The sequence below is a fragment of the Ammospiza nelsoni genome, chromosome 11, assembly GCF_027579445.1.
Source record: "Ammospiza nelsoni isolate bAmmNel1 chromosome 11, bAmmNel1.pri, whole genome shotgun sequence".
NCBI lineage: Eukaryota > Metazoa > Chordata > Aves > Passeriformes > Passerellidae > Ammospiza > Ammospiza nelsoni.
In genome coordinates, this window is record NC_080643.1 from 18,781,732 (window position 1) to 18,804,335 (window position 22,604).

Here is a 22,604-nt window from a genome sequence, read left to right on the forward strand (position 1 = left end):
AGAGCTGGCCTGAGCAACATCTAAGAAAATGAGGAATTATATTATATTATATTATATTATATTATATTATATTATATTATATTATATTATATTATATTATATTATATTATATTATATTATATTATATTATATTATATTATATTATATTATATTATATTATATTATATTATACATTACATTAAATATAATATATAAATATATAATTATAGATAATATAATTATATATGTTATATTATTGTATTATTAGATATAATTTAATTAATTATTATATTATATATTACTTTATGATTAATTATATATAATATAATATAATATATAAGATATATTACTTATTAAATATTATATTATATGCTATATTATGTTATATTATATTGTAGAAGTATTATAGTATAGTATGTATTATATATTTTATATTATATATTATACATTTCCATTCTATATTATATTACATTATATTAAATATCATATATATTGCATATAATATATCATTATATATTATATAATTATATATATTATATTATTATACATAATTGAATATATTGTTACATATTATATTATATTATATTATATTATATTATATTATATTAAGAATATAATATCATAGTGTGTATCATATATTTTATATTATATATTATATATCCATAATATATTATATTAAATATACTATATAATTATATAGTTATATATTATATAATTATATAATTATATATATTATATTATTGTATTATTAGATATAATTTAATTAATTATTATATTATATAATATTTATGAATAATTATATATAATATAATATATTATATATTATATATTATATATAATATAATAATTATATATAATATTATATTATCTATTACATATATGCTATATTATGCTATATTATATTGTCGAAATATTGTAGTATGTATTATATATTTTATATATTATACATTTTCATTATATATTATATTATATTAAATATAATATATAATTGTATATAATAGAATTATATATATTATATTATTACACATATTATATTATTACACATATTATATTATTACACATATTATATTATATTATATTATATTATATTATATTATATTATATTATATTATATTATATTATATTATATTATATTAATTATATTATATTATATTATAATTTCTCTCTATAATCAGATTATTTGGATTTTCTGAGCACTCCAGCCCAGTTATCGGCATTTTTTGGCTGTGTGTCTGTCCTGCAGGGCTGTCCCTGCCCTCCCCACCTGGCAGGATTTTTTGGGATGCAGCAAATGCTGCGACACTGGGAAGGTGCCCCTGGTCCTGCCTCCCAGGTTTTGCTCCTGCCTCAAACAACACCCAGCTGCCCAAGCTGTTCTCACCACATTTATGGCATTAAACTTGTCCCCATGTGAAAATTCCTCATCTGACATAAAAAATGTTCAGGAAAATTTTAGTTTTTTATGTGGCAATTATTGATTGAAAGCCCAGCTTGCAGGCTTTAACCTGTCCATACCTCACACTGTTGTTTCTATAACTACAGGACCTTGTGACTTCTCATTTATCTGCCACGGTAGGGCAGGGGCCTCTCAAAGTGTTGGATCCATCCTATCAACCAAGAAACCTTCTCTTCCCTTTTTCAACAAAACCTTCCTTCTCATGGAATTCAAAAATACTGATAAAAATTTGTTATGTGACTCCATAAAGATTTGTCAAATGACAAACTGTGAATTTACACAGCAAGGCAGTGCTGTTTTTTAAGTCTTTACTTGCTTTATTTTCCCCCCAAGGGTACTGGGTTGTGCTGCAAGAAATAGCAAGCAATAATATCCACATTTGAAGTGGATGGATATAAAAATCAAATGATGCACAGGGGAGCAGTGACAGTGGGCAACGCTCACTCTGCTCCGCTGCATTTCTTTTGCAGAGATTAATATTAAATCTAAATGTTAAAATAGATTAAAAAGAATTAAATTAAAATTGAGAAAATTAATTAAAATTAGTATTAATTATTAATATTAATATCGATTTCCTGTTATATTGTCATTCCTTCCATCCCCAAAAGAAAAATCCAAGCCCAAAAATGTCTTTGCAAAGCTGTGATTCAAGTCCAGTTAGAAACTGCAGGTGCAGCAGCAGCCAGGGTGGTGCTGGCCCAGCCTGGAGTTGCACTTTGTGTCTGTCTGTCTGTTTGTGTCTGTCTGTCTGTCTGTCAGCAGAGCACACAGCAATTCAAAGAACAAAACCAGGGCATTTTCACCCACACATCTGCCTGGCACCTTCCTTCCCCAAAATCCCCACACAGTTTAATCCTCTTCGCCCCGAGAGCAGGGTTGAGAATTGTGTTGTTTTTATCAGAGTTTGATGTGTGGCCCTGGAAATGATTGGGGAATTGAGGAAAATACAGAGACACGAGAGCAGCCCACAGAGCTCTGCTCCTGCCAGGTGTTTGCTTTTGCAGGGCTGGGCTGCTCCACATCACACAGCTCTGAGCTCCTGGGGCCCCTTGGGGAATTTTCCATCCCTCTGATTCTGCTTTTTGCAGGTTTAAAACATTCCAAGTGCTCCAGACGTGGCCCTGCTCATTTCAGTGCTCAGAATGATGCAGCACTGCCAGACAATTCCCTTTTCTTAACCTGGAAATAGAGGCACTGAGAAGAGTTCTAAAAACTTCTATTCTGTTTTCAGTCTCATGAGAAAAGTGAGACAATACAGATGTTATAATTCACACCATCACATTACAAGATGTTATAATTCACATTATCAGGTGTTATAATTCACATTATCACAATCAGAAGTTAACTATTTCTTAATTACAAAACACTCTGTTTCTTAGCCTATCAGCTTTTTACTACACTATGTTGTAAATACCTTAATCATCTAAAACTACTTTTTGTGAGTTTTACTACAATGTATCTTTCAAATTCTATTTTTCCAAAGTACCTAGGCTATCCTTTGAAACTTTTTTAAACTCCATTTCTCTCTCAACAACGTCTGTCTTATTCTCTAGCATTTCTAAGTTAGCATTTTTTTATCCCAAAGTTTACATGTAAATACCCACTGTGTGTATTTATATGTAAATAAATATTGCCTTCTGTCAAGCCCTAAAATCTCTCCCCAAATCCATGTCCCACACAGCACTGCAGGGATGCAACAACCTGAAATGTAAATAATGCACTGCCAGAGATGCAGAGCTCTCACAAAATGGGAAGGAACCATAAGAAGCAGCTGTTAAAAATACAGATATTGGTTATTATCCTAGTGAATGAATTATCTACACTATGATAATATAATAAAAATAATCTATTGAATCTGGGAAGCTTTCACCACTCGAGCCAGGTGACTCAGCTGACCAAATTCACCATCCTATTTTCTCTTTTTTATTGTTTTTATCCTTTATCCCCAAGGGCTATAATCAGAGCTATTTGTGGGCATTCAGACTCATTACTGGAGAAAAAAACCAAATCTCTGCTGCCTCATTAATGAACTGAGGGCTGAGAGAACCTCCAGGAGAGGATCCTGGAGACAGACCCAGAAGCTTTAAGGGTTAATTCACTGCACAAACCCAGCACTGGCTGAACCTCTGAAACAGTGAATAAAACTGCTCTATTTTTATAACTTAACCTCTCCTGCTCTGCAGCAGCTCATCAGCTCTGTTTTATGCACACGTTATGAATGTTTATAAAGATATTTATGAACGACCTTGGGGCTCACAATGGCAGATTTTTGGGGGCTGTTCTTACTCCCCTTCCTTGCTGGTGATGCCCTCAGCTCCTGCATGAGTCTCCCTGATCCCTTTTTCCCCCTCTGAGATGGGGTTGTTGCTCCAATAGAGTGACTCAGCTAAGCTGAATTATTGACATTTCTGCCTGAATTTGAATATTTTGCCTGTATATGGAACCAAAACACAGGATATTCTCTAAAAATATACAGACTCACACAGGAATCCATATTAATGACACATTAAGTTAGCTAATCACTTTCAAGTTCTTTGCCAAATTCTGTGATAAATCAAGATTCCTTGCAAAGTGTAAGCCCCTGACTTTTCCTGTCAGTCTCATTGCTTTATGTTTAGTATTAATATTTATCCATATATTTGGGTATGGGAAGAAGCATCACATGGAAAGCAACCTGAGCCCTCAGCAGAAAGTTAAAATTGTTGTGCTGTCTTGGTTTGAAAAGACAGGTGTCTGCTAAGGAATGCAGGAGCCTGTCACAGACATCTTTTATGGAAAATCCTTTCCTTAGGATTTCTTCTCCTGAGAATCTGAGAGGCCTCAGGAACAAAATGTAAACATTGATTATCTGCTGCTGTGGAATGCAACAGGTGCATCTGTGATTGGTCTCATGGTTGTTTCTAATTAATGGCCAATCACATCCCAGCTGGCTCGGACTCTCTGTCTAAGCCACAAACCTTTGATATTCTTTCCTTTCTATTCTTAGCTTAGCTAGCCTTCTGAGATGAAACCTTTTCTTCTATTCTTTTAGTATAGTTTTAATATAATATATATCATAAAATAATAAATCAGCCTTCTGAAACATGGAGTCAGATCCTTGTCTCTTCCCTCATGCTCAGACCCCTGTGAACACCATCACAGGAACCTCCCTTAAAAAAAGAGAATGTAAATCCCCTCCCTCTATATTATTATAATTTTGAAATTAAGGGGCTCTCAGGCAAAGACATGAGGATAGGAATAACAGTTCTTTATTAGGAAAATTAAAATAAAATGCAGTGATACAAACCAAACCCAGTGCCAGAGTCAGAGCATGCCCTGACCCCCTGTGTGTCAGGGGGGTGTCCCAGCCCCATCCCAGGGGGGCTCAGCCCTCCTGCAGTGCCAGCTGTGGCTCTGCTGCAGCAGGGATCCTGCACAAGGGGGGAGTTTTCCTCTGCAGCTCCAGGGCTGCTGGGGATGGGCCTGGGCTCCCTCTGGCCATGCAGTTGGAAAAAGGTTTCCCTGGTGTCCCAAACCTCAGATTGTATCCAGGTAGGAATGCTCGGCTCCTCCCCTGGGCGGAGCTTCTCCCCATGGGATGATGGAATTTTATCAGCCCTGCAGGGACACTCACTGGCCCATGAACAGAAAATATCTCCTGGAAGGAGGATGGGTTTGTGGGAGAGGTAAAGAGAACTGCCCAATGAACAGAAGATACCTGCCCAAGCTCTGACAGATGGCAATAGAACACACACCCCCAGCACACCTTGCATTTCCAACCTAAGATGTGTGCATATTGGACAAATGTTATATTTGTTTTCTGAACAGAGAAAGACATAATTCTCTCTCACAGGAATTTTCCTGGAGAAGCACAGAGAGAAGAAGAGAAAAGAATTCTTATTTCTATTCACTGCTCCTGTTTTGCACATGTGGAATGTGTTATGGAGATTGTTTACCTGAAGGGATTTGGCAATTGGATTTGGCTGAGGATTGTTTTGTTTCCTTGGCCAGTTGGGCCAAAGCTGTGTCCTGCTTGTCTCAGACAGTCACAGGGTTTCTTTAGTATAGTATAATATAGTATTAATGTAATATAGTACTGTTAATAAAGCAATTGTTCAGCCTTCTGAATCAGTGGAGTCAGATGTCAATCATTCCCTGTGTCAGGGGCACCCATCATTCAGTAGACAAATAGTTTTATTGTAGAACTACAAATTTTAGGTGTTGAAATAAAAAATCTCCCTCAAAAGTTTCCTTTTGTGGCATTCTCTCATGGGTTATTATAATTTAGGGTTCCTGCTGTGGAAGAGCCCCCTGCGTCTGCACATCCAGTGCCTGCCTGCTGCTTTTGGAGGAGGCTCCTCTCTGATCCCAGGGTTCTGCTGGAAGAACTCCTGCCAGCTGCCAAAATTATTGCTTGGCCTGTTTGCTGTGGTTCTAAAACACAAAAAACGCCAGTGAAATCAAATAAATGCATTTTGGATGAGTGCTAAGGCCTGGTTTTAAGAGAAAATCTTCTTTAAGTGTTCTTAGCTCAGCTCTAATTTCCCATCCTGTGACATTTCACATTTTCCCTCCGTGCTTGGTTTGATTTTCACTCACAAGCTGTAACTGTTACTCTGTGAAGGGACAGGTAAAAATTAAGGGTTTTTCATCCCAGACCACTGCAAATTGCTCTGTGTTCAGATCTGAGGGAGTGAAAGGGAACAGCTGAGAAGGAACTACAGCCCAGCAAGGGTTGGGGAAATCCCACATAGATAAGCTTTGGAGAGATCCAAAACCTAATTTATTATTTTAAAATGCCTTGCTATTAATCCTTGTAAGCAATGGAACAATGTGACTTAGTTTATGTACCTTATACAGTTTTATTTGATTTTATTTGGTTTTATTTATTATTGGTTTTATTTATTATTGGTTTTATTTGATTTCACACTGGAAATAATGGGAATAACACTTTTGTAAAGGATGAGAGAGGTGAATATTGCATCATTGGTAGCATTTCTAAGTGCCAGATGCCTGAGATTACTTCTTGTTCTATTGCAGATCTGTGAAAGAACCAGGATTAAGCCCCAGATTCTAAAATGGCTCAGAGGAATCAAGTGCTTAAAGCACAATCAATCACCCTTAGACTAATTTGAACATATGACAAAATAACCACAACACATCAAAACTTTGAAATCTTCCCGATTATCTGAGACATTCAAATCTCCCTAAGGCCCTAAACCTGCTGTTCTGCACCTTTTAGCCCTATTAATCTCCAAGAATATACTGAAAAGCAGATTTCTTTCCATTTTCCTTCATTCCTGGTCTGTGAGTGTTGCACTTAATGAGACAGATAACATTTAAAGCCTGATACGACAGTTTTAGGAGTAATTACAGCACATTAACACCAACTGCTGTGGGATTTCAGCTCCCAACACGTCACTGTGATGCCCCAAAACCCAAACACCTGGGGAGGGTGGTGTCCATGCTTTGTGTGGCTGCTGCCAGATATTTTTAACTGGGATCATCATGGAGATCAGCTTTTAGGGAGCACTCAGCCACTTATTTCATGTCCAGCTGATTATTGGTTGGGTTCTACAGCCCAGAGCAGAATGGAACATGTGCTTAAATTAAGGCTGTGCTGCAGGACTGCTTAGACTGTGATTAGTGCTGCAAAGCTGGGCTGGAGTAGAGGCCTCTCTCAGTTGTCTGGTGAAATGAGGAGCCTCTGGAATTGTCTGTTCTGTGATCAGGGGCTGTAAGAGCCAAAATGAGGATGTGGGACTCCAGGGGCTCTCCAAAATGCAGTTCATTGTATCCAAAATGCAGTTTATTCCATCCAAAATGCAGTTCGTTGCATCCAAAATGCAGTTTATTCCATCCAAAATGCAATTCATTGTATACAAAATTCAGTTTATTCCATCCAAGAGGTTACAGCAGTCCAGGGTTGTGGGTGACAGAGCTGTGCCCACAGCTGTCAGCTCCAGCTGCAGCCAGGCCTGGAGACCCTTTGGTTTTGGTTACAATGCATTACACACTTTTCTTTGCTGAGCATCTTCATACAGAAGAACCAATCTATACCTTAACTTTTATCTATAGCCTATCATAACTGCTATAATTACCATATTCATGTTACTGTTCTCCAATCACTAAAATTCAGTACATTACAGTTTAAGCTAGAAGTTGTTTTTCAGTTTTTTTGCAGTGGAAAATTCTGAGACCTTTTTTCTACTTGCAACATTTGCTGACTTGTTTGCCTGTGCTATCCTTCTGCTTGGTAAAAGCATCTTCTTGTCTGAGGTGGGTTTGAGCCATAAAAACCCCTTCTAATAACACACCCTTTGCCTCCTTGGTTATCCAGTCAGACTGGCTCAGCAATTCTTTTCTCCTACATCAAAACTTGCTTCCATCCCTATTCCTCCATCAGACTCTACATGCAAAAATCCTTCTGCCCAGCACACATATCTGTGAGACTTTCTTGTCACACTTTCATCCTTCCCAGCAAGGGGCAGAGGAAGCTGCAGAGCTCAGATGGTCGCAGGTTGATGGAGCTGCAGCCACTGGGGTGATCCGGGGCTCAAGGGATGGCAGAGGGTTTCACCCCATCCAGGATTCACACAGAGGAGTTGGGACAGGGCTACATTCCCTCAGCTGGTGCTGGAGTTGTTCTGGTTAAACACTGCATGGAAATCACCTGCTAACAGCAAACTAATTCCAGTTATTGTGCACTGCCTTGCAGGGATTAAATCAAGGATTTAGCCCAAAGTTAGCAGCCCCAAGGCAAGGGGTGTCCCCCCTCTCATGGCCTTACTGTTGGTATGACATCCAAGCTTGAATTCTCAGTGAAGGAGAATCTGTGCAAGCTCTGGGTGTTTGCAGAAAGAGGAGAGGACCTTTTTTGGTTACTCTCTGGAAAACAGCTTGTCCAATTCACATTGTTTTCTTGGGCAACAAGGCAAACCCTCTCCCACTTTGCTTTGCTGCCCATTAAAATCATGTGAATTACACAATGCTAAACTATTAAAATGTTATTTTTCAGCCCTGTGCTTTCTTCAATCCTCTGCTCATTTTGGGTGTTACACTTATCAGGTTTTCACATATGTGGTGTTCAAAATTAACCTGTGGTAACTAAAGCAGGTAATTAATTAGGTAAATGTGTGTTCATCCTAATCATCTGATTAGTCATTCTAAAAGAAAATTACATTTTTAATGTGATGACCAAACTGGATTTAAGTGTCAGGTTTGTTTGCTGCATTTCAGCTGGAGTTGTGGTTTACAGGGCTTTATTCTTTTTTATTTTGCAGTACAGAACTGTGCTGCAGTTGATCTCACATTTATCCATTCAATCAATTAGAATGGGATTCTGAATGCTTGGACACTTTCACTCTAAATTTCATAAGGCAAACAAAACATTGGCAAAAGAAAACTGTTAAAAACCCAAACCCTACCACTTCTGTGCTGATTAAATTGAATACCTGTGATTTGCCTGGCAGACTTCGTCATCAGGGCATGCTTGTAGACTGTTTAACCTCCTACTTGAAGGATGAAAATGTTATTTTGTTGTGGGGTTCTCTCAGATTTGGAAATCTTCATCTCTGACAGGCCAAGGATGCCAGGCGGTGTGAGCACACCAGTGCAGCTGGTGCAGCTCGAGCCCATCTCTGTCACAGACATCTTCTATGGAAAATCTTTTCCTTAGGATTTTTTCTCCTGAGAAGCTGGGAGGCCTCAGGAACAAAATGTAAACAATGGTTATCTGCTGCTGTGGAATGCAACAGGTGCATCTGGGATTGGTCTCATGTGGTTGTTTCTAATTCATGGCCAATCACAGCCAGCTGGCTCGGACAGAGAGTCTGAGCCACAAACCTTTGTTATCATTCCTTTCTATTCTATTCTTAGCCAGACTTCTGATGAAATCCTTTCTTCTATTATTTTAGTATATTTTTAATATAATATATATAATAAAATAATAAATCAAGCCTTCTGAAACATGGAGTCAGATCCTCATCTCTTCCCTCAACCTGAGACCCCTGTGAGCACCATCACACATCTCTGCTCATTTTGTCTCCCATCCCTTTTCTCTAGAATTTTCACAGTACTCCTTGTTTTTTTTATTCTTCAGGTACCCAAGTGAAGCCCTAAATGATACAAGAGCAGCAATCCTTTAAGTGGAGCCTATGAGGAAAGGATATTTTCCTGCTTGTCAGAAATCTGTTTACTCTGCAGCCTCCGCCACATCCCAGAGTCACTTTCGTGTGCAGTTTATTTTTGTGCCTCACAACATCTGCTCTTTGTTGCTTTCCGTGCTGCTGCCTCTCCTCCAGGCTGAGAGATGGCCAGGTTTTGTTGGTACCTGCAGTTTGCAAACAGTTTTGGTTCAGAAATTTGTGTATTTACTGCTCTGCAAAACACTGAGTGTGCCCCTCTGGCTGGGCTTCTCCTCCAGCTCATTGTCTGATTTCTCTGTAGTGTGGAGCATGGGGGAAGAACAGCTCAGTGAGAGGAAAAGAAATAAATCAGCTTTTCTAACAGAAAGTAAGGGCTGTGATCTCAAACCCAAAAGAGTGCAAAACCAAGAAATGCAGCAGGTGATGTGAGGAAAGCAGATGTATTGCTGCATTCCTCCAGATACACAATGCCAGGAAACACTATTTATTTATATTTTAATATATGTTTATTGTTACACAAACTTGTGTGTGACACACACCCCTTCCTTATCCATCCAATTTGCCGGTTCATATGTGTAATGGTTGTAGTTTTTTAAAAGAAATTTTATTTTATATTAATTATTTAGGCTTCTGTGGCTTGGGCTCTGAAATACTTGCAAGATTGCCTTCAGCCTTTACAGAATACTATCTGGGTAGTACAGAACAGTATCAGCAGTATCTGAGCTTTAAATGCATGCTAAAAATGGCCTGAAGTTTGTATCTGTATCAAGGTATTTCAAAAATAAAATTTAAAAACATGTCAACAATGATTAAAGCACAGAAAATACTGAACCAAAAAATCAGATAATTTCTTCAGCCTTCACAGAATACTATCTGAGTAGTACAGAACAGTATCAGCAGTATATGAGCTTTAAATGCATGTTAAAAATGGCCTGAAGTTTGCATTTGTATCAAGGTATTTCAAAAAGAAAATAATTTTTTTTTAAAAAGTTAACAATTATTAAAGTATAGAAAATACTGGAACAAAAAATCAGATAATTTCTTCAGCCTTCACAGAATAGTACCTGAGTAGTACAGAATATCATCAGCAGTATCTGAGCTTTAAATGCATGCTAAAAATTGTCTGAAGTTTGCATTTTTATCAAGGTATTTCAAAATTAAAATAAAATTTTAGAAAATGTTAAAGGATTAAAGTACAGAGAATACTGAACAAAAAAATCAGATAATTTCTTAGTAGGAAATGGGACAACAACTCTTGCTGCTATCATAAATTCAGGTTTCAGAAGAGAGAGAATTTTATTTACCTGTAATTTTGTATTTTTTGTATTTTATTTACCTGTAATGATTTTTCTGACCTGTCACTCATGTGGGCTGTCACCTGCAGGTTGTTCTCATGTCCCACACAAAGAATTTGTTTTGAGCTCCCTCTCACACCTCAGCAGGAATCATGCATGAGAGCACAGACCCCTCTCCTGCAGCAGGAGTTCATCCCTGCTCTGAGCTTGCAGGGGTAAATTCTGGTCAGTAATGAATGCTTTATGAAATAAACATGATTTATGAAATAAACTGTCCTGGGGTTTGCAGGTGAGATTTAATGGAGTGCTGAGCACAGGGGATTGTGATGGTGTTCACTGGGGTTTTTGGATGAGGGAAGCGATAAGGATCTGACTCCATGTTTCAGAAGGCTTGATTTATTATTTTATGATATATATTACATTAAAACTATACTAAAAGAATAGAAGAAAGGATTTCATCAGAAGGCTAGCTGAGAATAGAAAAAGAAAGAATGGAAACAAAGGTTTGTGACTGAGAGTCTGAGCCAGCTGACTGTGATTGGCCATTAATTAGAAACAACCACATGAGGCCAATCCCAGATGCACCTGTTGCATTCCACAGCAGCAGACAATCAATGTTTACATTTTGTTCCTGAGGCTTCTCAGCTCCTCAGGAGGAAAAAATCCTAAGGAAAGGATTTATCATAAAATATGTCCATGACAGAGGGTGTCTGATGCTGTTCAAGTTTTCTGCTGCTCCCTCAGGAATATGAGCATCATTCAGGCAATGACCACCTGACAAAAGGCTAATTCTGCTTAATTGTGTTCCCTGATGATGTTCATCAATCAAGGAGTGTCACCCTGATTTTTAAGTTTTTCTAAACTTTCTGATGTTTGCATTCTTGTAACGAGCTTTCTCACACACTTTCTGTAAATAACTCATTGTTTTGGCTGGCACTGTTATGGAGGAGGAGAAATTTGATGGGCTGTTGGTTTGACCAGTGTCATTGGAGAGGTGGCACTGTCACCCTCCAATCCACTGTCAGTTCTGGAAATCTATAAATGTTGGAGTGAGAAAATAAACTTCCCTTTTTTCACCTTAAAAGCAGCAGTGTGTGCACTCGTGTTGTTTCATGTCCTGTAGTGACAAAGGAGTGAGAGCCTGGGCTGGGAGGGAGGATGGGGCTGGTTTGTGTCCTTTTGGAGCAGTGACATCCTTTTGGGGCTGGTTTGTGTCCTTTGGAGCACTGATATCCTTTTGGAGCTGGGTTGTGTCTTTTTGGGGCTGGTTTGCGTCCTTTTGGAGCAGGGAGGTTCTTTAGGAGCAGTGAGGTCTTTTCAGGGTTGGTTTATGTCCTTTTAGAGTTGGTTTGTGTCCTTTTGTGGCTGGTTTGTTTCTTTGGAGCACTGAGGTCCTTTTGGGGCTGGTTTGTGCCCTTTTGGGGCTGGTTTGTATCCTTTTGGAGCTGGTTTGTGTCATTTTGGAGCCCTGAGCTCCTTTTGGGGCTGGTTTGTGTCCTTTTGTGTCCTTTTGGAGCAATGAGGTCCTTTTGGGGCTGGTTTGTGTCCTTTTGTGTCCTTTTGGAGCAATGAGGTCCTTTTGGGGCTGGTTTGCATTCTTTTGGAGCAATGAGGTCTTTTTGGGGCTGATTTGTGTCCCTTTGGGGCTGGTTTCTGTCCTTTGGAGCTTTTTTGTGTCCTTTGGAGCAGTGAGGTCCTTTTAGAGCTGGTTTGTGTCCTTCTGGAGCTGGTTTGTGTCCTTTTGGAACAGTGAAGTCCTTTTGGGGCTGGTTTGTGTCATTTGGAGCACTGATGTCCTTTTGGAGCTGGTTTGTGTCCCTTTGGGGCAGTGAGGTCCTTTTGGAGCAGTGAGGTTCTTTTGGAGCTGGGTTGTGTCTTTTTGGGGCTGGTTTGCGTCCTTTTGGAGCAGGGAGGTTCTTTAGGAGCAGTGAGGTCTTTTCAGGGCTGGTTTATGTCCTTTTAGAGTTGGTTTGTGTCCTTTTGTGGCTGGTTTGTTTCCTTTGGAGCACTGAGGTCCTTTTGGGGTTGGTTTGTGCCCTTTTGGGGCTGGTTTGTGTCCTTTTGGAGCAATGAGGTCTTTTTGGGGCTGATTTGTGTCCTTTTGGGGCTGGTTTGTGTCCTTTTGGAGCACTGATGTCCTTTTGGAGCTGGTTTGTGTCCCTTTGGGGCAGTGAGGTCCTTTTGGTGCTGGTTTGTGTCCTTTGGAGCTGGTTTGTGTCCCTTTGGAGCAGTGAGGTCCTTTTGGATCTGGTTTGTGTCCTTTTAAGGCTGGATTGTGGCCTTTTGGTGCTCGTTTGTGTCTTTTTTGAAGCACTGATGTCCTTTTGGAGTTTTTTGTGTCCTTTGGAGCAGGGAGGGAGGCAGTGCTCACTCTGAGCCTGGCTCTGTCACACCTCAGAGGCTTCAGCTGCACCTCTGCCACCGAGGCTGAGCAGAGCCAGGGAGATCAGAAATAGAAACCTGACATGTTTGTGCTTCAGGGCCATTGGAACAGCAGGAGAATCCACTGAAGTGTCTCATGAAACCCACTGAAAGTGCATCTTAGGCTGCCTCATCCTTTCCCTCTCCCCTTCTCCTCTCAGTTTGTCAACACAACTAATCACCAACAATTTGATTTCTTTCAGCATTCTGATTCCAGTGGTAGGAAACAAAACTGGATTTGAGATTGCTGTTGTGTTCTCTCTTTTGATATTGAGCCTTCCTGTCACTGAACATGCCAGCAATCCAGGATTCTCACTTCCTATCAGACACAATTGTGTTGCATTACCTCACAAATATGCTGTGAAACAGTAGTTTAGACCAAAAAAAAATGCCATTTTTTTTCTTTTTCAGGCACAGATGTATGTGCTATTAAATTCATCACGCTCCCTGTAATATCTACTGAAACTCTTTCAACAAAGTTTTCCCTCTCAGTAACAGCAGTGCTTCACAGAGGGCTCTGCATTTTGGTTGTTCTGCATTAAAAACCAAGTTTTTGACACTTCTACCAGGTTCAGTTGCCAGTTGCCTTGGTGCAGATTTGGATTTAAGGTTGCTACAATGCTCAACAAGATGTTTTAAAACCCCTCTGACTATGGCATTTGAGAATGATGATATTTTAAAAGATTTTGGTCAGCACAGTGATGGCAAAGAGGGTGATGGTAAAGAGGACAAAGCATAGTGGTGGTAAAGAGGGAAATTAAAAATCAACCAGCAATCAAACTCCACAAAAATCCCCTGAGAAGCTGCTCATAGGGAAGGGCCAATAGATTCAAAGTGAATGAAGTCTGTAAAGCTGGAAATACTATTTATTTCAGGTAGCCATGACACCTTCAGAGTGCACAGGGTGGGTGAACGGGGCTCCTGCTGCTCACCCAACCATCCAGGAGTGAGAGAAACCATCCTGGGCAACTGCTCTGAGAGTCTGCCAGCCGTGGCTCCAGCCAGAACCAGCCCCTCACACCCGCAAGCAAAACGTTGGGACTGCACAAAGAAATACCTTGGGCAGAAATCAGATTTCACCCAAAAGAAAGCAAGTTTTCCACAGAAATGTGCAAGCAGGGCCAGATCTTGTGTCAGTGCCATCCAAGCAGGAGAACCAGTCGGTTTAATCTTCTTCTGGAGTTTGTTTCATGCAATGGGACCTGACACTCAGAGTGTTCCCAGCATTTCTGGGTGCCAGGGGCAGCTGGTGGCCACACCAGTAAACACTATTTATATATATTTTATATATATATATATATATATATATATATATATATATATATATATATATATATATATATATATATATGTATATGTGTATATATATATATTTATTTATTTATTTATATATATATATATATATATATATTTATATATATTTATATATAAATATATATAATATATCTATTTATATATATTTATATATATATAAATATATAAAAATTCTATACATAAAATTTATACATATAAATTTTCTTATATATATAAAATACATAATAAAACAGATAAATGTATATTTTTATATATTCATATATATTTATAAATTTTAATATATTGATATATATTTTATATATTTATTTACTTTTTTGTATTTTAAATATTTATATATTTTATATATATAAGAAAATTTATATATATATTTATATTATATAAATATATATATTATATGAAATATATATAAATATATATTATTTACATTTTATTATATATAATAAATTTTATATATAAAATATATAAAACATATAAATATATATTATATATATTTTAATATATATATATGCTGTCACACAAATTTATGAATAAAAAAATTTATTTTATAAAATTTATTTTATAAAAAATTTCTTCTTTATCTATCGAGTTTGTCAGTCCATATGTGTAATGATTGCAATTTTTTTAAAGAAATGTATTTAAAATTAAATACAAGCAATATTTACAAAGCAAAAATTAAATACAAGCAACATTTAAAAGTAATTACAACACAATACAAGCTGGCACTGGAGGTGCCTTTCAGCCCTGCAGAAGAAAATCTGTTAACCTGTTAAAATGTTAACCTGTTAATATGTTGAAATTTTTACTTGTTAACCTGTTAATCTGTTTTCCTGTGCCCAGGAAAATGGAACTCTCACGCTGCCACAGTGAATTTGGTCCGAGTGAGCCAAAACCCAGAAATGCTGTCAGGACAATGAGCAGGTCCTGAGTCTGTACAGGAAGCTGTGTGGCCAAAGAGAGGCTGTTTTTACATAATCACCCCTCAATCCAGAACAGGAATGAAATAAATATTAAAATATCATTTATCTGTATATATAATTTGTCCCCCAGTGTGTCCATGGTGTTTAAATTACAAAAATCACCTATTGTTCCAGGTGTTTTATTTGGTTTTGTCATTCTATAGTACATAAATATTTCTAAATTCAGCCCTTCATTAAGGAATCCTGCACATAACGTGTAAAATTCAAACCATGGAAGTGTTAGTAGATTTTATTAAAACTCTAACTTTAAACGAAGCTGTTGCATGGATTTACTGTGTTTATTATTAGAGCACCTGCTCCTCTCAATGTATTTAGAATTAAATACAAGCAGTATTTTAAAAAAGCAAAAATTAAATATGGCCTGTAAAGATCAGCAGCCAAATGAGTTTTGACTGTGTATCTTGATAACAAGATAAGGGCTGAGCTGTGTTTTATGTCACACACAGTGCTCATCCCAAAACTCAGGGGAAAGAGCATTCTAATTAGTCCTAAAGAAATCCTGGTGGGAAAAGCACCCAAATCCTGGTAAAATTGCTTGAAGAAACACAGCACCCCTTCCTCAAACGGTTTGTGCCATAAACTAGAATGGGGGTCTGTGATTACAGAGGTCTGGGGAAAATTTGGGGGGATGCAAATGGCTCTGCCTGCTGCTGCTCACAGCCACCACTTCGGAATGGGGCTGCTGCTCCTCCCTGCCCACTGCAGGGCCCGAGGGGACGGGGCTGTCCCGGGGTGCTCTGATGGAGGATGGAGCTGTCCTGGGATGCTCTCATGGAGGATGGAGCTGTCCCGGGATGCTGGTGCTGACCCTGGAGCTGTCCCGGGATGCTCTGGATGGAGCTGTCCCGGGATGCTCTGGATGGAGCTGTCCCGGGATGCTGGTGCTGACCCTGGAGCTGTCCCGGGATGCTCTGGATGGAGCTGTCCCGGGATGCTGGTGCTGACCCTGGAGCTGTCCGGGATGTGCTGCAGGCGCAGCGCCCCGACCAGCGCGGAGCTGTCCCAGCAGCGCTCCCCGCTCCATCCTCATCCTCACCCAGCGCTGAGCACGGCGGGGCTGCTGTGGCGGGGGGCGGAATCATGGCCCTTGTTGTGCCAGCTGGACACACAGCCACCGACACACACAGACACCCACGGACACACACATTCTCTATCCCCGCACTGCCTGTGGCCTGTCCCCATCCCTGTCCCCATCCCTGTCCTCATCCTCATCTCTATCCCCATCCCCGTCCTTATCCTTGTCCCATCCCCATCCCTGTACCCTCCCTCTCTCCATCCCTGTTCCCATCCCCATCCTCATCCCTATCCCTGTCCCCATCCCTGCCCTTATCCCCATCCCCGTTCCCATCCCCACCCCGATCCCCATCCCCGTTCCCATCCCATCCCTGTCCCCATCCGTATCCTGTCCCTGTCCTCTCCCTATTCCCATCCCCATCCCCATCCCTGTCCCCATCCTTGTCCCCTCCCTGTCCCCATCCCCGTCCCCGTTCCCATCCCCATCCCCATCCCATCCCTGTCCCCATCCGTATCCTGTCCCTGTCCTCTCCCTATTCCCATCCCCGTCCCCATCCCCATCCCTGCCCTTGTCCCTATCCCCGTTCCCATCCCTGTCCCCTCCCTGTCCCCATCCCCATCCCTGCCCTTGTCCCTCTCCCTGTCCCATCCCTGTCCCATCCCTGTCCCCATCCCCATCCCCATCCCTGCCCTTGTCCCTATCCCCGTTCCCATCCCTGTCCCCTCCCTGTCCCCATCCCCATCCCTGCCCTTGTCCCTATCCCCGTTCCCATCCCTGTCCCCTCCCTGTCCCCTCCCCGTCCCCGCGCCGTCCCCGCGCCCCGCCCGCCCCTCGGCCGCCCCCTGCCGGCGGGCGGTGGCAGCGCGGCGGGCGCGCAGAGCGGGCGCACAGAGCGAGGAGCGCGCAGCGCTGCCGCCGGCGCACCCTCACCCGCTCCCGGCCCCGCCGCAGCCCCCCGCCCGGCCAGATGATGAACTTTCTGCGGCGCAGGCTCTCGGACAGCAGCTTCATCGCCAACCTGCCCAATGGCTACATGACCGACCTGCAGCGGCCGGAGCCGCAGCAGCCTCCGCCGCCGCCGCCGTCCGCGGGCTCCCCGGCCGCGGCCTCGGGCTCGCCGGCCTCGGAGCGCCGGCAGCCGCAGCCGCAGCCCGCGCCCCCCCAGCAGCCGCAGCCGCCGCCGCCGCAGCAGTCGGCGGGCAGCAGCTTCTTCAGCTCGCTCTCCAACGCCGTGAAACAGACGGCGGCCTCGGCCGGGCTGGTGGACGCGTCCGCCGCCGTCTCCGCGGCTGTCGGCAGAAAGTTCAAGGTGCTCCTGGTCATCGACGAGCCGCACACGGACTGGTAGGTGCCCCCCTGCATGCCCCTGCATCATCAGCATCATCGCCATCATCATCCTCCGTGCCCCGTCCTTGCCCCGTCCTCCCGCAGGTGCGGCTCACCTGGGGCAGAGCCCCCGCAGCCGGCCCTGCCGAGGGGCTGCAGCGCAGCCTCACGGGCTGGAGGATGGAGCAAAAAAAAAAACAACCCAAAAAAAACAGCCCCAGCGAGCCCTGGAGCGCCTGACTAGCCGTGAAATCTGCTTCCCATCATAACACTAAATAAAACATCCATAGCGCCCTGACCAAGCATATCCCGTGCTCTCTGGGGACACACAGGACCCGCGTGTAGCGGCACGCTGGGTTTAGGTGCCCTGGGCAGGGATTGCTGTGGCGGCGGCGTTGCGTGTGTTAATCCGTGTTTACGAGCCGGTTTGTTTTCACGCAGCTCCCGCTGCTCTGTGCCATTCACCAGGGCGAATGTCCTTCGGGATGCCCGGCACCAGCCCTGCTTCTGCCCTAGCCCCGGGAATCCCTGCTCAGGCTTCATTAACTCGGCCGGTTTTATTCGGGCTGCGTGTTTGGTAGCGTGAAAAACGTGGGATTTTCCAAGTGTGGGACTTCCCAGCCTGGCTGGTACCAGCAGCAGAGGTTATGGCTGTTGCAGACCTGTTTGTGGTGCTGGAGGCTGTGCTCCGGAGGAAGGACACCTTCCTATCCATCCCTGCTAACTTGTGTGTCTGCACATCGAGCTGACAGCCCTCTCGTTGCTAATTACAGTGCAGAAGGTCTCGGCAGCGCCTTAAAATAATGCAGAGTAAAACAAGTCTGTTTTTGTGCCGCTGAGATCATCCGGTAATGGATTGTGGGTTTAGGGTTTTATTCTCGGCGTCTCGAATTTCCAGCCTTGCTGGCTGGGCTGTGCTGTGATCTGATCCCGTTTGCTTTAAAAACGGTGTTTCAGTAAAATACTTAGAACGAAAACTAAAACCTTTAACTACAGCAGATACCTTATTTCTGTTAAGACAGCATTACCTGTTACATTTTCCAGGCTTTTTTTTTTTTTCTTCTGTCTGGTTTTGTGGTTGGTTGTGTGCATGTGGGGGGGTGGTTTTATCTTTTTTTTTTTTTTTTTTTTTTTTCTTTTTGAAAAAAACAAGGTGCTTGTATCGACCAGACTGAGGCAGCCTCTGTAGCTACGTCATGGAGATGCATCCATGGACACTGCTCCCTGCCTTGCAGAAACGTCTCTTTATTTGATATTCTGGAGTGCACAGCTCTCTGCCTGATACATTCAGGAACTCCATTTGCCCATAAGGTTTCTGTCTAAGGGAGATTTTTCTGTGCTTGCTGGAGCCAGCCTGAGTGTTTTGAATGTGGTTTTCCATAAGTGGTTTACATCCCTGATAAATGCACCCCAAATAAGCACAATCTGTGGATGGGGGCAAAGCTTTGAAAGCCCTGCACGGGGAGTTCCTACTCCAGGTAGGAGTCTCACAGATCTACACAAGGTTACTCATGCCTGTTTGCTTTTGCCTTTCTTTTCCTCCTCCTCATAGTATGTGACATGGATACGTAGTAATTCTAGAAAAAACAGTTTGTTGTTGCACTGGCTGTTTCCTTTCCCAGCAATGAGTTGTTTTGTAGCAGATTTTGAAATATACTCTGAAAAATGATATCTCTGACCCTTGTGAGCCCCTTCCAACTCCAGAGATGTGTGAATTCTGATAATTTATGCAGAAGAGTTTTATGCCTTGGGAAGTACGGATCTCCGTGCACTGATCTGCTGGGGTGTTAGTGGGCTAAAATGGAATAAGGATTGTAACTGGGCAAGGCAAAGGAAGGCTGGGAGGGGCAGCAGGGGAGTGCCAGTGGCTGCTGGGCACCCCCAGCTTCCTGGGCTGTGCTGCAAGGGGAGGCTGGCACAGCCCTGTCATGTGATGCTCTGAGCAAACCCCATCAAGAACAGCAAAAACAGCACCAAAACAGCCCCCAAAACCAGCACCTAAACAGACCCAAAACAGCCCCCAAAACAGCACCAAAACAAGCACCCAAAACCAGCGACCAAAACAGCACCAAACCAGCACCAAAACCAACACCAAAACCAACACCAAAACAGCAGCAAAACCAGCACCAAAGCCAGCATGAAACCAGCACCAAAACCAGCCCCAAACCAGCACCAAAACCAGCGCCAAAACCAGTCCCCAAAACAGCACCAAAACCAACCCCAAAAACAGCACCCAAAACAGCACCAAACCAAACACCCAAAACAGCACCAAAACCAACACCAAAACAGCAGCAAAACCAGCCCCAAACCAGCACCAAAACCAGCCCCAAAAACAGCACCCAAAACCAGCCCCAAACCAGCACCAAAACCAGCCCCAAAAACAGCACCCAAAACCAGCCCCAAACCAGCACCCAAAACCAGCCCCAAAAACAGCACCAAAACAAGCACCAAAACAGCACCAAAACCAGCACCCAAAACCAGCACCCAAAACAGCACCAAACCAGCACCCAAACCAGCACCAAAAACAGCACCAAAAACAGCACCAAAACCAGCCCCCAAAACAGCACCAATACCAGCACAAAACAGCACAAAAACAGCACCAAAACCAGCACCAAAACCACACCAAAGGCATGCACCAAAACCACACCAAAACAGCACCAAACCATCACCAAAATCAGCACCAAAACCAGCCCCTAAACAACACCAAAACAACACCAAACCAGCACCCAAACCAGCACCCCTGAGAGCCCCCCGAAACCCTGCCAGCTGCTGGGCTCTGACGCTCACAGGAGGATCAGGGGCTTGGCCTCTGCCTTTGTGGTGTTTTCAGCTGCACTGTGTTTGTTTGCCTTAGATTGAAAATGTGTGTGTTGCTTGTGGGTTGCAGATTCAATAGAAATCCAAGGATTTCAGTCTGGATCACACTGAAATCTCACTGGTTCGGGATCCTCTCCTCAGCAAGGGCCAGAGGAAACCTTTTCTGCCTTTTTCTGTCAGCAAAGACAGAAACCATGGCATAAAGGGACCCTTTCTCTTACCTCTGGCATAAAGAGATATTTTGTTTTCAATATATTTTATTTCTCTGAAAGATTGACCCATACTTTAATTATTATATCCATAATATGTATATATTCTATACTATATTGATAATATATATTTAAGATTTAGTAACCCAACATAGTTGCTGCTTGTGGAATCACTTGGGATATTCTACCTAGAACCAAATCCCAGCTGTTTCTTGCATTTTATAATCGTGATTTCAGTGATATTTCTCCTCAATTTCCTGCCCTCAGAGATTTCTCCTGTTGAAAGTCTTGAAATTCTCCATTTCAATTACTTTACTTTTATGGCGTGGGGACAAGGGGAAAATGGGAGAATTGGCTTATCTATACTAATTTGTATATTTTTTACCATTTTCCTTACTTCTTAAGGAAAGAGTAAATGCAGCTGTGTCAAAGCCCCCCCCCCCTTTCTCAGTCTGGGGTGTGTTAGAGCTGTAAGGGATAATTCTTTTCCTACAGGTGCTTTGGAGTCCTCCAACCACATTTAGTGGTTGTGCTTCTCCTGAAGGCAGGCTATAAAAAAAGCGAAATCAAAGATTTTCCACCAGCCTTGGTGGCAAGAGAAGGGACAAATTGAAAACATGCTAAAGGTTGAAGTCAATAAATCCATGACAAGGGAACTTGGTTGGTTCTGGTTTGTGGCACTCACCTTCTCTGAAAAATCCCTTCACCCAGGATTTGTCTCCTGGAGAGATGAGAAGTCTCAGAGAGAAAGGAAAGCAAGTCTTATCTCATTTGCTTCTCCTGTGTTTTGCTGCTTTGGAGTGTGGTTGGAGATTGTTTACCCACAGGTGATTGTTCCATTGGTGTAAGAGCAGAAATGAGGGATGTGGGACTCCAGGGGCTCTCCAAAATGCAGTTTATTGTATATGAAATGCAGTTTATTGTATATGAAATGCAGTTTATTCCATCCAAAATGCAGTTTATTCCATCCAAGAGGTTACAGCAGCCCAGGGTTGTGGGTGACAGAGCTGTGCCCACACCTGTCAGCTCCAGCTGCAGCCAGGCCTGGAGACCCTTTGGTTTTGGTTACAATGCATTACACACTTTTCTTTGCTGAGCATCTTCATACAGCAGAACCAATCTATACCTTAACTTTTATCTATAGCCTAACATAACTACTATAATTACCATATTCATGTTAATGTTCTCCAATCACTAACAGTTACTACATTACAGTTTAAGCTAGAAGTTGTTTTTCAGTTTTTTCGCAGTGGAAAATTCTGAGACCTTTTTTCTACTTGCAGCATTTGCTGACTTGTTTGCCTGTGCTATCCTTCTGCTTGGTAAAAACATCTTCTTGTCTGAGGTGGGTTTCAGCCATAAAAACCCCTTCTAACCAACACACCCTTTACTTCCTTGGTTATCCAGTAAGACTGGCTCAGCAATTCTTTTCTCCTATATCAAAACTTGCTTCCATCCCTATTCCTCCATCAGACCCTACATTCAAAATCTTTCTGCCAAGCACACATATCTGTGAGACTTTCTTGTCACACTTTCATCCTTCCCAGCACATTGCATTCTGCTGTGAGTTGTTTTCACTCTTTGGCCAACCAGGGCCAAGCTGTGTCAGGACTCTGGAAAGAGTTACGAGTTTTCATTGTTATCTTTTAGCATTGTGTAAGTATCCTTT

At 41.9% G+C, this 22,604-nt stretch overlaps 1 protein-coding gene across 1 annotated transcript in view; it reads left to right on the forward strand.

Annotated features, from left to right (window-relative positions):
- The first annotated feature begins 17,447 nt into the window (after nt 1-17,447).
- Nucleotides 17,448-22,604, forward strand: part of SYN2 (synapsin II) — a 191,479-nt gene continuing 186,322 nt past the window's right edge. The window contains exon 1 of the mRNA XM_059480012.1: nt 17,448-17,927. Coding sequence (XP_059335995.1) covers nt 17,551-17,927 — 377 coding nt within the window. The 5' untranslated portion in view covers nt 17,448-17,550. The remainder of the gene's footprint in view (nt 17,928-22,604) is intronic.